Genomic DNA, 14321 nt, shown 5'->3' with positions numbered 1-14321 from the left:
ATGAAACCAGCAGGACGAAAAGCAACATCTTTGTTGTATTCTTGTCGAGCTGTCAGGTTTGTTTTCCTTTACCTGATCATTGGGATCATCCTGACTGGCTCGTCAAACTCGACGGCCACCACAGAAGACGACACAGTCCTCAGAGTATTCAGAGACGGTCACGTGATAATTGGAGGCTTTTCTTCTGTTCATGATTACAGGTTTGTATACATTTTTTTTTTCCCCATATATGAAACACGTTCCCTTATATATATTAGCCATTCCGAAATTGAGGGAAAAAACTGGGACAAGTTGGCAAAATAAAAACAATCTTTGAAATATGTCCCCTAAAGTAGTCCCACAATGCACTGCAATGCCAACCCGTCCCAAGTTTTTATTTTTGCAACCACGCAACGGGCTAATACTCAAATCATCTTGGAAATTAATATCAATAATAACATTATTTGCGTCTGAAAAAAAGTTTAGAACGCGAGTACGCGGCAATAGAAAAGTAAAGAAAAAATAAAAAATAATTAAAAAAAAAAAAAAAAAAAAAAAAAACAGCATAAGCGGTAAAATACCACAAAAATTTGCAAGCAAAACTTTTCCAGTTGTCCGCCTACGCCTCGTATTCTCTTGTCTCGCACATCTTTCATGTAACGTGTTCACTCATGCAAAAGCAGGGAGGAAAAAGACTGTGATTTTTATTTACTTCGTAGGTGTCAGAAGTTCAAACCATCGAGTCTTGGAAAATGGGAGGCGATGATCTATGCTATAAAAGAAATCAATAGAGTTAAGTTCCTTCTTCCTAATCTTACTCTGGGTTACGACATACGTGACGTATGTAATAGTGAAGTATATACAGCAAAGCACGCGTATCAGTTTGCTACAGCATCTAACATGAATTGCAAAGCTGTAAGGTGCATATCGAGTAACGAATGTCTTTGCGACGTCAACGATACTTCAGTCATTAAAGAATTTCTAAGTAAAAACTACAGTTCAACTTATCCAGTAATTGCCATCGTCGGAGCACTGCCTTCTCGAGTTGCCATCCCATTGGCTAGTTTCTTGCAGGCTGTCCGAATACCCTATATTGAATCCACAGCAACAAGTGAGGAGTTGAGTTCACCAATGTATGACAGTTTCTTTCGAACTGTTCCATCAGATGTTAATCAGGCCAAGGCAGTCGCTGACATCATAGACCATTTTGGTTGGAGGTAAGGTGGCCATGTTTTTTCCCCACAAATCATAAAAACAAAATTTTCATAAGTTAATTACAAATAAAGCAAACACGAATAAGTTCTTCACCAACAGAGAGGTCTATATTTATAAAAAAATGTCGAGCGGCCTCACCTTAACATTGTGCTTGTCTTTCTTCCACTCACTTACGTGGGAAAGCGTTTAAACCTCTTTATGAAATAGCTGTAATGAAATTTGCCTTCTGCTTGGTTGAGAGCACATGCTTTTCTAGTGCGTCACTTCTATTCAAATAAAAAACAATTTTGTAATTTGTAACTAAATAAAAAGTTGAATAAAAAACGTGCTTGCCGAGCTATGTTCAGTTATAAAACACTTGGAAAACACTACTCTGCTAATGCAGATTTTTTTCTCGTTCCCTTTTAATTATGGGGCAAAATATTCAGACACGGCCAATTTGTGTCTCATTAATTCAACAAATTTCAAATATTATGCCACCTGATTTAACTGGAAAGAGAAAAAATTTGCATTTGCAAAGCAGCGTTTTAGCTGAGACTGGTGCAAATTAACTTTTCGTGGGTTATGATTTTGCGGCAAAACATTTTCCGATGGGTTTTAGTGTGTTATCTAGTTATCTACCACGTTATCACTTAAAAGGTGGTTAAAATTAGTTATGACTACGCCTCGTGAGCATATCAGCAACATTTTGACCAACGCACTATTGACGTCATATCGTGGTAAACTAAAAGGACATACCACTGAAATCTAACGGAAATTTGTTTCGTTCCATTCCTTCGCCAGATACGTAGCAGCAGTGGCACTGGATGATTCCTACGGTCGTCAAGGAGTGTTAGCACTGCAGCGAGAATCCATCCAACGTAAAACCTTTTGTATCGACCTGTTCGGTTATATTCCCTTATTAAACTACAACAACAATCTCAACATGATTGTGTCTTCCCTCATACTACGCAAAACTGTTAAAGTTATAGTTATCTGGAGTTCATCTTTGTATGGAAGAGAAATACTGAAGGCTGCTGTGAAAGAGGGCCTGGAAAACCGTGTCTGGGTTTTCAGTGAAGCGTTTGCATCAAAAAGTCCAGAATTTTTGTCCTCGATTCCCAATATTTCATCTACTGGGATTCATGTAGGAACCATAGTACAAAGTAAAACTCCTAAAAAGTTTCATCAATACCTTATAAATAGAATACTGTGCAACCACTCTGAAGGTCAAGACAATTATTTGAGGGAACAGTTCTGGAAATCTGTGGTTTTAACAAATCTTTCATCCCAAGGGTCAAACAATGCTTGCAGTAACAACCTACTACATGATCAATTACTACAAATAGTTGCTGATGATTACAATATTTATGTCATCGATGCAATTTATAGTGTTGCTTATGCACTTGACCAAATGATCAGATGTAGAAGAGTGAGAGGTTCAGCTTCCATGGATAAAGATTCATGTCCAGATAACGAAGGCACGTCAGAACCTGGTAAATTGATTGAATACCTAAAAAGAGTCGAATTCGAAGGCGAGACTGGAAAAGTACAGTTCGATTCAAGAGGCGATCCAGTAGGAGCTATTTATGACATCGTGTATTTTAACACATCTAAAGGAAATGGTAGCGAAATGATCACTAAGAATGTCATTGGATCTTGGAACAAAAACAGAAAGAGACCCTTAAAGATGACTAACACATTGACATTTTGGGAGAATGATAATAGAGACGGTGTGAAAATTCCATCCTCCACATGTATAGATGAATGCAAGCCTGGGCAATGGAAAGTACTTACTACAGAATGTTGCTGGAAATGTTTACCATGTATCGATGGAAGTGTTTCAGAAACAAACGGAGCGCTGAGTTGCACACCCTGTAGTAAAACACAAATGTCCAACTTTGAACAGACGCGATGCATACCCCTTCCTATAAATAACATTGACTGGTCAGACATAGTTTCAATCATACTCACTATAATAAGTATTCTGGGGTTTGTTATTGATGTGTGTGTATTTGGTATTTTGTTCTATTTTCGTGACACTCCCATGGTAAAGGCTTTAAACAAAGTGTGTACTCTGGTTCTTCTCCTCGGAATAGCTTTGTGTTTTGGGATGACTTTTTTCTATATTGTAAGACCTTCATCTGGATTGTGTTCGGTCCTGAAGCCGTTCCGATATGTGGTTTACACGCTTTGTTGTTCGGCTTTGTTTTTGAAAACAATGCAAATTGTACATGCGTTTAATATCTCTCAGCTCAAAACTTGGGTAAAGGCATTTATTTGCAGCACCCAACGACAAGTGATTGTACTTCTAGTAATGACATGCATTGAAGTATTACTTGGCGTTTGGTGGATTCTCTGGGATCCACCATACGCTCACGTGACCATATTTCCCAAAAGTCACATGTTTATCACTTGTGTGCCATTCAAAAGTACCCCTGGTAAGGTACTGGACGGCCTTATGCTTTTGTATCTTCTGTTGTTGGCTGGATGTTGCATTTATTATGCTTTTCGGGCAAGAAATCTTCCAGCTCATTTCAACGAAGCCAAACACATAAGCTTTTCTCTTTACATCTTCCTTTTATCCTGGATAACCTATTACCCTGTAGATTATACTGCAGAGGGTTGGTACGTTGCTGTCCTATCAGCAGCTACTCTCCTTCTCAGTTCCTATGGTCTTCTAGGTTGTATTTTTGGGCCAAAACTTTTCATAATTGTTTTGCAGCCCGAGAAAAACACCATGGAGTTCATAAGGGCTGAAATGCGTGGTAATAATTTCAGACAGTCAGTAAATAATCCAAGTTCTGTTAGACCAGTTGTAGAATCGACCTGCTGAACTATATATATTGCACGCCTGTCTGACGCGTGATTATGGAAAAATATTTAAACATTAAGCGATATGCTAGTATAGGGCTTCCAATGCTTATAAAAAGCGAACTGCTTAGAATCAGTAAAACGTCAAACTACAAGTTCACAATTATAAACGGAAACTCGAAGATTTCTTTATAATATATCCCTTTATAAGACTCGATAACTGTAATGGTAATTGATGATATTGATATGAAGTCACTAAATTATCAAAGGTGAAAATCAAGTCTCAATGCAAGACTAGGAATTAATCGTGTTAGTACTTAAAGTGCTTATAAGCCTTTGCACAATATTTTCAGAATTGATTCTTTAGATAGTGGATAGTTGATTGCGAAAATATTTCGTCATTTGAATGTCGGGTATTTAAGATACGAAGGTTTATATTCCCAATATGTTAATGACTATGACGTAACATAAGGGATCATTTAATATACATCACTGCACTCGTTCTGGATTACAGTATTTTAAAAGCATCACCCTTTTACTCGTGACTCAAGTAAAGGTTCTTACAAATTTTTTTTCAAAAAATGTCCAGCGTTCAATATTAAAAGTTGCCACAAAATAACTCAAATCCCTTATGTTACGTCATAGTCATTAACATATTGGAAATATAAACCTTCGTATTTCAAAGACCCGACATTCAAATGACGAATTATTTTCACAATCAACTATTCACTATTTAAAGAATCAATTCTAAAAATATTGTGTAAAGGCTTATAAGCACTTTAAACAAGAAAGTTTAAGATGCTGCGAAAATATCTTTCTTTTATTCCTTTTATTTTACTACCCATCCCTTGAGAACAGCAGCAACAAAACCCTAGCGAGTAGCCTGCGAGAGGCTGTATCAGGAAAAAGAGAATAACAATTCTGTGCTACGCGGTTCCCATATTCTCATCTATGTTAATGATAGCTTACTTCCATGATTACTATATAGACTTTGTTATTACCAATTTTTATTTTTTTTACTGAGTGCATCTTCTACTATTGCATCATCAGGGCTTAAGTAATTTGTGAACAATTATTCATATAACTGATCAAGAAAGCTGTTTGCGCACGCAATAATAATAAAGCGATTACAAATTGCAATATCTACGTATGTAAAGGAAACTTTTTAACAGACATGAGGGCGCTATCGAAAAATAAAAACGCGCACATGATATTGCAATTTCTAATCGATATTGCATGATATAAGCGAAAGCTCGGTCAAAAAATAAAATAAAATAAAATAAAAAACATGTTAGAAGCAAGTCTATATAGTAATAAATAATATCGCTTTGAGTACAATGCAATATCAAAAATATTGATTTCTGCTGAAATTATTAAATTGTAAGCGTAGATCGAGTTAAGATTAAAAATGTCGAATAAAAGTGCCTTGGATCTGACGAAAGTTAATGCTACATATTCAGTTTTAAAATGTTTATTTTATCCACCCTGGTCAACAGCTGTCCAGTCTCCCCAGTCCTTTCACTCGATATCAAATTAAGCACTACATTTGGAGTCACATGATTGATATCAGCTGAACAACAGACATGATGTCACAAAAGTTTTAATACCTTCCGAATTGCAAAGCCCTGCGGGGTAACAACCATTCCTTCTGAACAGTCTTGTTTGGTAGGCGCCTACTGGTGATGGTTGGCATCGAAACCAAAATATTATATATCCTTTACACGGTTTTCCTTCTATTAATGGTAAGTCTACTGTCCGTTTACTGCAGAATTGAACCGGATTATGTGTCAGATCAGTACCAATTCATTTATTATGTAATATTCTTCCAGCGAACTTTTCTTTCTACATATTATCCTGGACAACCTATTACCTTGTAGATTATGTGGCTGAGGGGAGGTATGTGGTTGTCTTGCTGGAACAAATCTTTTTCTCAGCTCCTGTGGCATCTTGAGACAAATGCTAAGGGGATATATTAGATCAGTTCGAATGAGATTCTTCAGAACAATTTGACACGCGCATGGATGGCATCTGCGTTACACTAATTTATACAAGAGAGACTTAGCTATCAGAATAAAGCCTTCGTTAAGGATGTTCGCGGGCAAATAAAGGTTGCGATCAGATTTTTTTAAACTTGACATAAGGATACCCAAACATATTCTTGTTCAAAAAATAAAATAAAATAATGTGGATCACCGAATTCGTCTTTTTTTTTACTGAAATTAACTTTCTATCTTTGCTATGCAATCAAAATTAGCATTCGAAATCGTTACAGGTGGCCGGATTTTTTTTCGTACATTTAGTGCCAAGCATTTCCTCGCCCTCAGAATATTCTTAGATTTGCATATGTTGTAGATTTTGAGATTTTGAGATTTTGAGATTTTGGTAATAGTTTGATTTTAAGAAAAAGGAAAACGGTGATCACCGAATTGGTTCCAGGGATATTTTACCGTAAAGAAGTGAAAGATGGCTTTTTTTGATGTTTTGCCATCGAAACGTTTGAACGACCTAATCACAATGAATATCATGCCAAGAAAAGCTAGACTTTCCTACTGTAGACGGGAAAATTTAATCAAGGGAAAATATTAGAGAAAAACATTGACCAATGGTAAGTCATTCGTAATGACTTGTTTATTAATCTGAGGGATCAATATCTGTTTATTGACATGAACTTCAGTTTTAATTAAGACGTATTTTTTGTAGTTAACAACAGCTGTAAGTCTTCTGTATTTTTCCAATAAAAACAAGTTTTGGTCATGTATAATTTTGTACATGCGTACTGGATAAGAGCAGGATTGTTTACTGTATAAACAAACACTTCCTAAGGCTTCTTCTAATCTCTTGTTTAGAGTTATTTGCAACATCAAAGTATTTTTATTATAATCTGTTCTCTACTAGTTAAGCTAGCGAGCACCACCTACCGATTTGCTGGGTCAGCTCTTAGAGTGCTCTTACCTTTTCCTAAATCTTACGTCATAAATCTTTCCTTTCAATGGGTTTTTCATAAGTGTCTTACAGTTTTAATTTCCGCTGCTTGAATGGTTTCTGTCCTTCATATCTAAGAAATTTATTTAATCGTAATTTAGATATTTATAATTACAATACTAGAAGGCCTAACGACATTTATCTACATGAGATATCTTCAAAATCTGGTTCAAAACGATTTAAGTAATGTTGTCAAATTATCTAAATCTCTTCGAAGTTTTACAACTAATTATTGGAGAGAAAGAAATAATTAATTAGTATATGTAACAGGACTCCATGCTGTCCAATTAAGAAATAATTGGACGAGACAAATTCCGAGGACTTCCAAAATTGGAAGAGGCCGTAGGCCGAGTCCAATTTGGCATTCAGAGGAATTTTTCGAGTCTAATTATTTCTTGATTGGGGAGCATGAAATCCCATTACCTATTAATTATATAGCGGCCTAATTAATCCCATATCAACAAGACCTGTCCAATTAATGATGGTAATTGAACTGAGTGGAGTGCAATTTGGTCTGAAATCAAACGCGCGATTACGAAATCGCACGACTGCGTAGCGGGATAATTGTATAATTGTATTGCTCTTCGATGGGGCAAAAACTTTAGGTAGTTTATTCTTGAATTCAAACGGCCACCTCACTTCCTATCAAAATCGAAATTATGTTGAAATGTCTAATAATTGTGGAATGAAAGAAAAGGTACACAACTAGTGCATCTGCTATCAGCGGGACATAGTCACGTGCTGAGGTATTTCATAAGATTATGTTCTTTTTGGTGTTATATGTCACCATATTAACGTTGTGGATTTCAGCTTTTCAGAATTTTTTTCCCGAGTCGTAAGGTATTTTATTTAAATTGGTTAGGGGCTCTTATGACGCAGGGCCATGCTAATCTTCAAAGTTTTCAGTCAAACAAGCAAGAGTATCTTTAAAATCCGCTAGCCAATCAAAGTCTTAAGGATGACGCTAGAGATGAGTTTCGAAAATGGTCCAATTGGACTTCTAGCTTTGGAATTATTTTCCCAGGAAACTTGGAAAATTATTTTTCCAGAAACTCAGCAAGATAATTAATAGCTTCCACTAATTTTTGTCTTTCTTTCTTTCTTTTTTTCTTTTTTCTTTTTCTTTTTCTTTTTCTTTTTCTTTTTTTTTTTTTTCTTTTTTCTTTTTCTTTTTCTTTTTTCTTTTTTTCTTTTGACCCATGTTTACGTCAATAATTCAGTTGATTTGATGTTTTCAGTCTTCTAATTATCAAAGTGACATTTTAAAAGAATAGGAACCGAAGATGAAACCAGCAGGTCGAAAAGCAGCATCTTTCTCAAATCCCTATCAAGCTGTCAGGTTTGTTTTCCTTTACCTGATCATTGGGACCAATACGACTGGCTCGTCAAACTCGACGCCCACAATAGAAGACGCCACAGTCCACAGAGTATTCAGAGATGGTCATGTGATAATTGGAGGCTTTTCTTCTGTTCATAATTACAGGTTTGTATACATTTTTTTTTTCATATATGAAACACGTTCTTTTATACATATTAGCCATTCCGAAATTGAGAGGAAAAACTGGAACAAGTTGGCATTGCAATGCATTGTGGGACTACTTTAGGGGACATATTTCCAAGATGGTTTTTATTTCAATTTAATAAGAAAACTAGTTGTAAAAGACAACGTTTCGCTGTCATCTCGACAACGTCATCAGGTCTAATGAAAACTGTTAACTCTACTATATGTAAATATAGCTAAAGGAAGTGTGAAAGTTCAATGAATAACAATGAAATAGATTAAATCAAGCTGAAAAATGACAATAAAAGCGCAAAACAAACAAAAAATTATTAAATGAAAACTTATTTAAATGAAAGTTTTCATTTAATATTTTTTTTGTCTGTTTCGCACTTTTATTGTCATTTTTCCGCATGATTTAATCTATTAATCAGGTTTTTATTTCGTTCCCTAATAAGGTCCCACGATGCACTGCAATGCCAACCAGTCCCAGTTTTATTTTTTTCAACCCCGGAACGGGCTAATACTCAAATCGTCTTGGTAATTAATATCAATAATTACATTATTTGCGTTTGAAAAAAGTCTAGAACGCGAGTACGCGGCAATAGAAAAGTAAAGGGAAAAAAACCGCCGAAAAATTTGAAAGCAAAACCTTTTCATTTGTATGCCTACGCTTCGTATTCTCTTGTGTTGTAAATATCTCATATAACGTGTTCATTCATGCAAAATCGGGGGGAAAATAGACTATGATTTTTATTTACTTTGCAGGTGTCAGAGGTTTAAACCTTCGAGTCTAGGGAAGTGGGAAGCGATGATCTATGCAATAGAAGAAATTAATAGAGATAAGGTCCTTCTTCCTAATCTAACTTTAGGCTACGACATACGTGAGACATGTGATAGCGCAATACACACAGCAAGGCACGCGTACCAGTTTGCTACAGCATCTACCATGAACTGCAAAGCTGTAACGTGCGTATCGAGTAACAAATATCTTTGCGACGTCAACGATACTTCAGCAGATAAAGAATTACCAAGAAAAAACTACAGTTCAACTTATCCAGTAATTGCCATCGTCGGAACACTAAGTTCCCAAGTTGCCATCCCATTGGCTAGTTTCTTGCAGGCTGTCCGAATACCTTTCGTTGAATCCGCTGCAACAAGTGAGGATCTGAGTTCACCAATGTATGACAGCTTCTTTCGGACTGTTCCATCAGATGCTAACCAGGCCAAGGCAGTTGCAGACATCATAGACCATTTTGGTTGGAGGTAAGGTGGCCATGTTTTTTTCCGTAAAAAAAAACTTTGCATATTTATAATTTTATGGTAAATATAACATACATAAATGTGTTCTTCACCAACTGAGAGGTCCATATTTATTAAAAATGTCGAGTGGCCTCACCTTCACATTGAGCTTGTCTTCATTTCACACACTTACGCTGGCAAAACCTCTTTGTGAAATAACTATCATGAATCTTGCGTTGAGTTGCTGGGTTTTCTATTGCGTCACTTCTTTTCGAATAAAAAAACCGTTGCATATGTGCTAGTCAGTCTGTGCATCAGACAGGGCGTATGTTTAGTTGAGGTCTAGGGAAATTAACCGAAAAACCTAAACTAAAACCATCGAAAAGAAGAAGAGACTTTACAAGAAAGCTCTCTTGGTGAAAAATCAAGTTTCATTTTCGAAACCCCTTCTTAGTTTTTAGATCTAGTTTAGCTAGTTTCTAGCTCTTCGAAAGACGAAAAAAGTTTTCACCACAAATGTAAACTTTATCGCTTTTTGATTGGTCGAGAACCGTGGTAAATAAGATGACACTTTAAAACATTACGAATCGCTTGCGTACGTAGGCCGCGCGTGCTTGAAACTGGTTTTTTTTCCTTTCAAAACCTTTGGCTATTATTTTGTAGCTTTTTGTGGCGAGTTATCTTATTTACCACGATATGACTTTAACATTTCAAAATTAGTGAATAGTTAGTCGACTCCGTTACGCCTCGTGACGTCATATCGTGGTAAATAAGAGGGCCAGTACAACACGGCAAAACCCATGGAAGTTTGTCAAATTACATTCATTTTCCAGATACGTAGCAGCAGTAGCAGTGGATGATTCCTACGGTCGTCAAGGAGTGTTAGCACTGCAGCGAGAATCCATCCAACGTAAAACCTTCTGTATCGATCTGTTTGGTTACATTCCCTTATCGAACTACAACAACAATCTCAACATGATTTTATCTTCCCTCATACTACGTAAAACTGTTAAAGTTATAGTTATCTGGAGTCATTCTCTATATGGAAGAGAAATACTGAAGGTTGCTGTAAAAAAAGGCTTGGAAAACCGTGTCTGGATTTTCAGTGAAGCGTTTGCAGTGAAAAGTCCAAAATTTTTGTCATCAATCCCCAATATTTCATCTACTGGGATTCATATAGGAACCATAGTACGAAGTAAAACTCCTGAACAGTTTCATCAATACCTTATAAATAGAATACTGTGCAACCACTCTGAAGGTCAAGACAATTATTTGAGGGAACAGTTCTGGAAATCTGTGATTTTAACAAATCCTTCCTCCCAAGGGTCAAACAATGCTTGCAGTAACAGCCTTCTACATGATCAATTACTACAAATAGTTGCTGATGATTACAATATTTATGTCATCGATGCAATTTATAGTGTTGCTTATGCACTTGACCAAATGATCAGATGTAGAAGAGTGAGAGGTTCAGCTTCCATGGATAAAGATTCATGTCCAGATAACGAAGGCATGTCAGAACCTGGTAAATTAATTGAATACCTAAAAAGAGTCGAATTCGAAGGCGAGACTGGAAAAGTACAGTTCGATTCAAGAGGCGATCCAGTAGGAGCTATTTATGACATCGTGTATTTTAACACATCTAAAGGAAATGGTAGCGAAATGATCACTAAGAATGTCATTGGATCTTGGAACAAAAACAGAAAGAGACCCTTAAAGATGACTAACACATTGACATTTTGGGAGAATGATAGAGACGGTGAGAAAATTCCATCCTCCACATGTATAGATGAATGCAAGCCAGGGCAATGGAAAGTACCTACTACAGAATGTTGCTGGAAATGTTTACCATGTATCGATGGAAGTGTTTCAGAAACAAACGGAGCACTGAGTTGTACAACCTGTAGTAAAACACAAATGTCCAACTTTGAACAGACGCGATGCATACCCCTTCCTATAAATAACATTGACTGGTCAGACATAGTTTCAATCATACTCACTATAATAAGTATTCTAGGGTTTGCTATTGATGTGTGTGTGTTTGGTATCCTGTTCTATTTTCGTGACACTCCCATGGTAAAGGCTTTAAACAAAGTGTGTACTCTTGTTCTCCTCCTCGGAATAGCTTTGTGTTTTGGGATGACTTTACTATATATCGTAAGACCTTCATCTGAATTGTGTTCTGTCCTGAAGCCGTTACGCTATGTGGTTTACACCATTTGTTGTTCGGCTTTGTTTCTAAAAACAATGCAAATTGTGCATGCATTTAATATATCTAAAATCAAAAACTGGGTAAAGGCATTTATTTGCAGCACCCAACGACAAGTGATTGTACTTTTAGTAATGATATGCATTGAAGTATTACTTGGCGCTTGGTGGATTCTCTGGGATCCACCATACGCTCACGTGAGCATTTTCCACAAAAGTCACGTGTTTATCACTTGTGTGCCATTCAGAGGTGCCCCTGGTAAGATACTTGATAGCCTTATGCTTGTGTATCTTCTATTGTTGGCTGGGTGCTGCATTTATTATGCTTTTCGTGCAAGAAATCTTCCAGCTCATTTCAACGAAGCCAAACACATAAGCTTTTCTCTTTACATCTTCCTTTTATCCTGGATAACCTATTACCCTGTAGATTATGCAGCGGAGGGATGGTACGTTGCTGTCCTATCAGCAGCTACTCTCCTTCTCAGTTCCTATGGTCTTCTAGGTTGTATTTTTGGACCCAAACTATTCATAATTGTTTTGCACCCCGAGAAAAACACCATGGAGTTCATAAGGGCTGAGATGCGTGGTAACGAAAACTTCAGGCAGTCAGTAGAAAATCCAAGTTCTGTAAGAACAGCTGTAAAATCTTCCTAAAATATATTGTAAGCCTGTGTAACGACGTGGTTATGGAAATCAATGTTAACACAGAACGATGTAGTAGCGAATCGTACTTCAATTTTTGACAAAACGGTAATATTATGGAATACTAAGGCCCTGTTTACATGGGAGGAGGATTATCCTACGGGTAGGATCTTCTTTGAAGGCGAATCAACCTATCAGCTAGACGTTTATTGCTTTCTTTCTGTTTACATGCACATTGGCAGCAGGCTTCTTTTGGGTACAATGGTCTTTCTAGCAGTAGGATTTTCCTTTTTCGCAGATAGGAAGATCCTAGCACCAGGGATAAAGTTCGCAAGTGTTTTTCTCATGTAAACTGAACGCATGGTTGATTCGCCTGCCAGGAACATCCTACCCGTAGGATAATCCTCCTTCCATGTAAACAGGGCCTAAGATCGATACTGACCATATAATTAAAAGACAAGAGAAAGCTTGTGAGGGTTTCTAGTCGTTTTATTATATGACAATGCCTCGCCAGAACAACCAAGCCACAAAGCGCACGCAATATGTCAGGGTTAGCCCTGAGGAGGATTCCTGGCACATATTGCTATGCGTTTTTCTTTTTGCCCATCCACTAAGCTCAATCGCAGAACTTACCCACAGTTCACGCTGTCGTGATTAAACATAAATCGCAGACTTATCACAAGTCTCAATTTGAAATATTGCTTTCAGCAAATAGTTTCCAATAAATATGAGGTCGACTTTCTCGATGTTTAAGGATTGCCGACCTGCACGCGATTGTTTAACTTGATTCATACCCCCGGAGGGGAGGGGGAGATACTCCCATATATTTGGTGTACTGGTATGTGCCGTGATAAATCCCTTATCGATTGGATAAGTCGAAGCTGTTATTCAATACATTTATCCACGGAATAAGATGTAACCATCAGATAGCGCTATCCACCCTTCGTACACCCACGCCCCGTCAGTAGTTCAGTCAATATCATTAGCATCTGTTATTTAAATAGGGTATAGAATTTATTCTTGAGTGTTAGATAAGAGTACACTTTTTACCGATCTGTTTTAAATAGGGCATGGATTTTCAAGATATCGCTGTTTTAGATATAGGGTCAGGGTTTTGGGGCTCCAGCGGGACACCTCTATTATAACCCAGTGCAAGAACACTAACCCCCCCTCCCCTCCCCTCCCCAACCTCAACACCTCCCAACTTCCCCATCTCCCCACCTCCCATCTCCCCCACCTCCCCCTCCCCCGGGGATTCAAACCAGTATTCAAATTAGTTAATAAATGTACGCACATGCACATTCGCTCTGCTCCTCAAAGTTTCTATATTGGGATTATTTGATGTATGCGGCTTTTTCTACGGTTATAGTCTCGTTTAGGTGATATAAGTATTATATTAATAGTTTATAAGTGACCTTTAAAGACACTCGAGAACAGATTAAATCAGTGTTCATTAAAGGAGCTTGGTCTTAACCAAAAACTGCGTGGACGGCTATTAGAACAGTATTTGGGGTAGGACATAATTAGTTTAAAAATTGATTGTTACACCCTACGTTTAGGTCCGATTTTTTCTTTTAAAAAAAAAAAGTTTTCAGAACAGTTCGTCTTGTGTGCATTCGTTGGACAATGGTAATAAATACAAGTATCTTACATAGGTGCATGGCTCCACGAAGCATCCCATCTAGTGCGTTTTTGTCATCATTCATTACAATGGAAGATCACTGATTGTATAGATATCTATTTCAGGAACATAATCTGCCAG

The 14321-nt window shown here is 37.1% G+C and overlaps 2 protein-coding genes across 3 annotated transcripts; both read left to right on the top strand.

Annotated features, from left to right (window-relative positions):
* Window positions 1-4042, top strand: LOC148913963 (extracellular calcium-sensing receptor-like). The gene is made up of 3 exons (XM_089025666.1): window positions 1-200; window positions 699-1196; window positions 1978-4042. Exons 1-3 carry the CDS (start codon window positions 1-3, stop codon window positions 4007-4009), a joined length of 2730 nt encoding a protein of 909 aa, XP_088881792.1. The 3' UTR covers window positions 4010-4042.
* Window positions 4043-5643: 1601 nt separating this feature from the next.
* Window positions 5644-13030, top strand: LOC116309063 (extracellular calcium-sensing receptor-like). Of its 2 annotated transcripts, XM_089038064.1 has the most exons (4): window positions 5644-5729; window positions 8239-8452; window positions 9236-9733; window positions 10543-13030. In XM_089038064.1, the coding sequence occupies exons 2-4, from the start codon at window positions 8253-8255 to the stop codon at window positions 12569-12571; spliced, it is 2727 nt and encodes a 908-aa protein (XP_088894190.1). In that variant the 5' UTR covers window positions 5644-5729; window positions 8239-8252; the 3' UTR covers window positions 12572-13030. The 2 variants fall into 2 exon arrangements, with proteins under 2 accessions (XP_088894190.1, XP_088894197.1); XM_089038071.1 differs by lacking the exon at window positions 5644-5729 and having other exon boundaries at window positions 8199-8452.
* Window positions 13031-14321: the final 1291 nt, after the last annotated feature.

This window comes from Actinia tenebrosa, unplaced genomic scaffold, assembly GCF_029948245.1.
Source record: "Actinia tenebrosa isolate PJP-AT-01 unplaced genomic scaffold, QUT_ActTen_1.0 PGA_scaffold0__85_contigs__length_37466705, whole genome shotgun sequence".
Taxonomy (NCBI): Eukaryota; Metazoa; Cnidaria; class Anthozoa; order Actiniaria; family Actiniidae; genus Actinia; species Actinia tenebrosa.
This window is presented reverse-complemented; position numbering and strand designations above follow the sequence as displayed.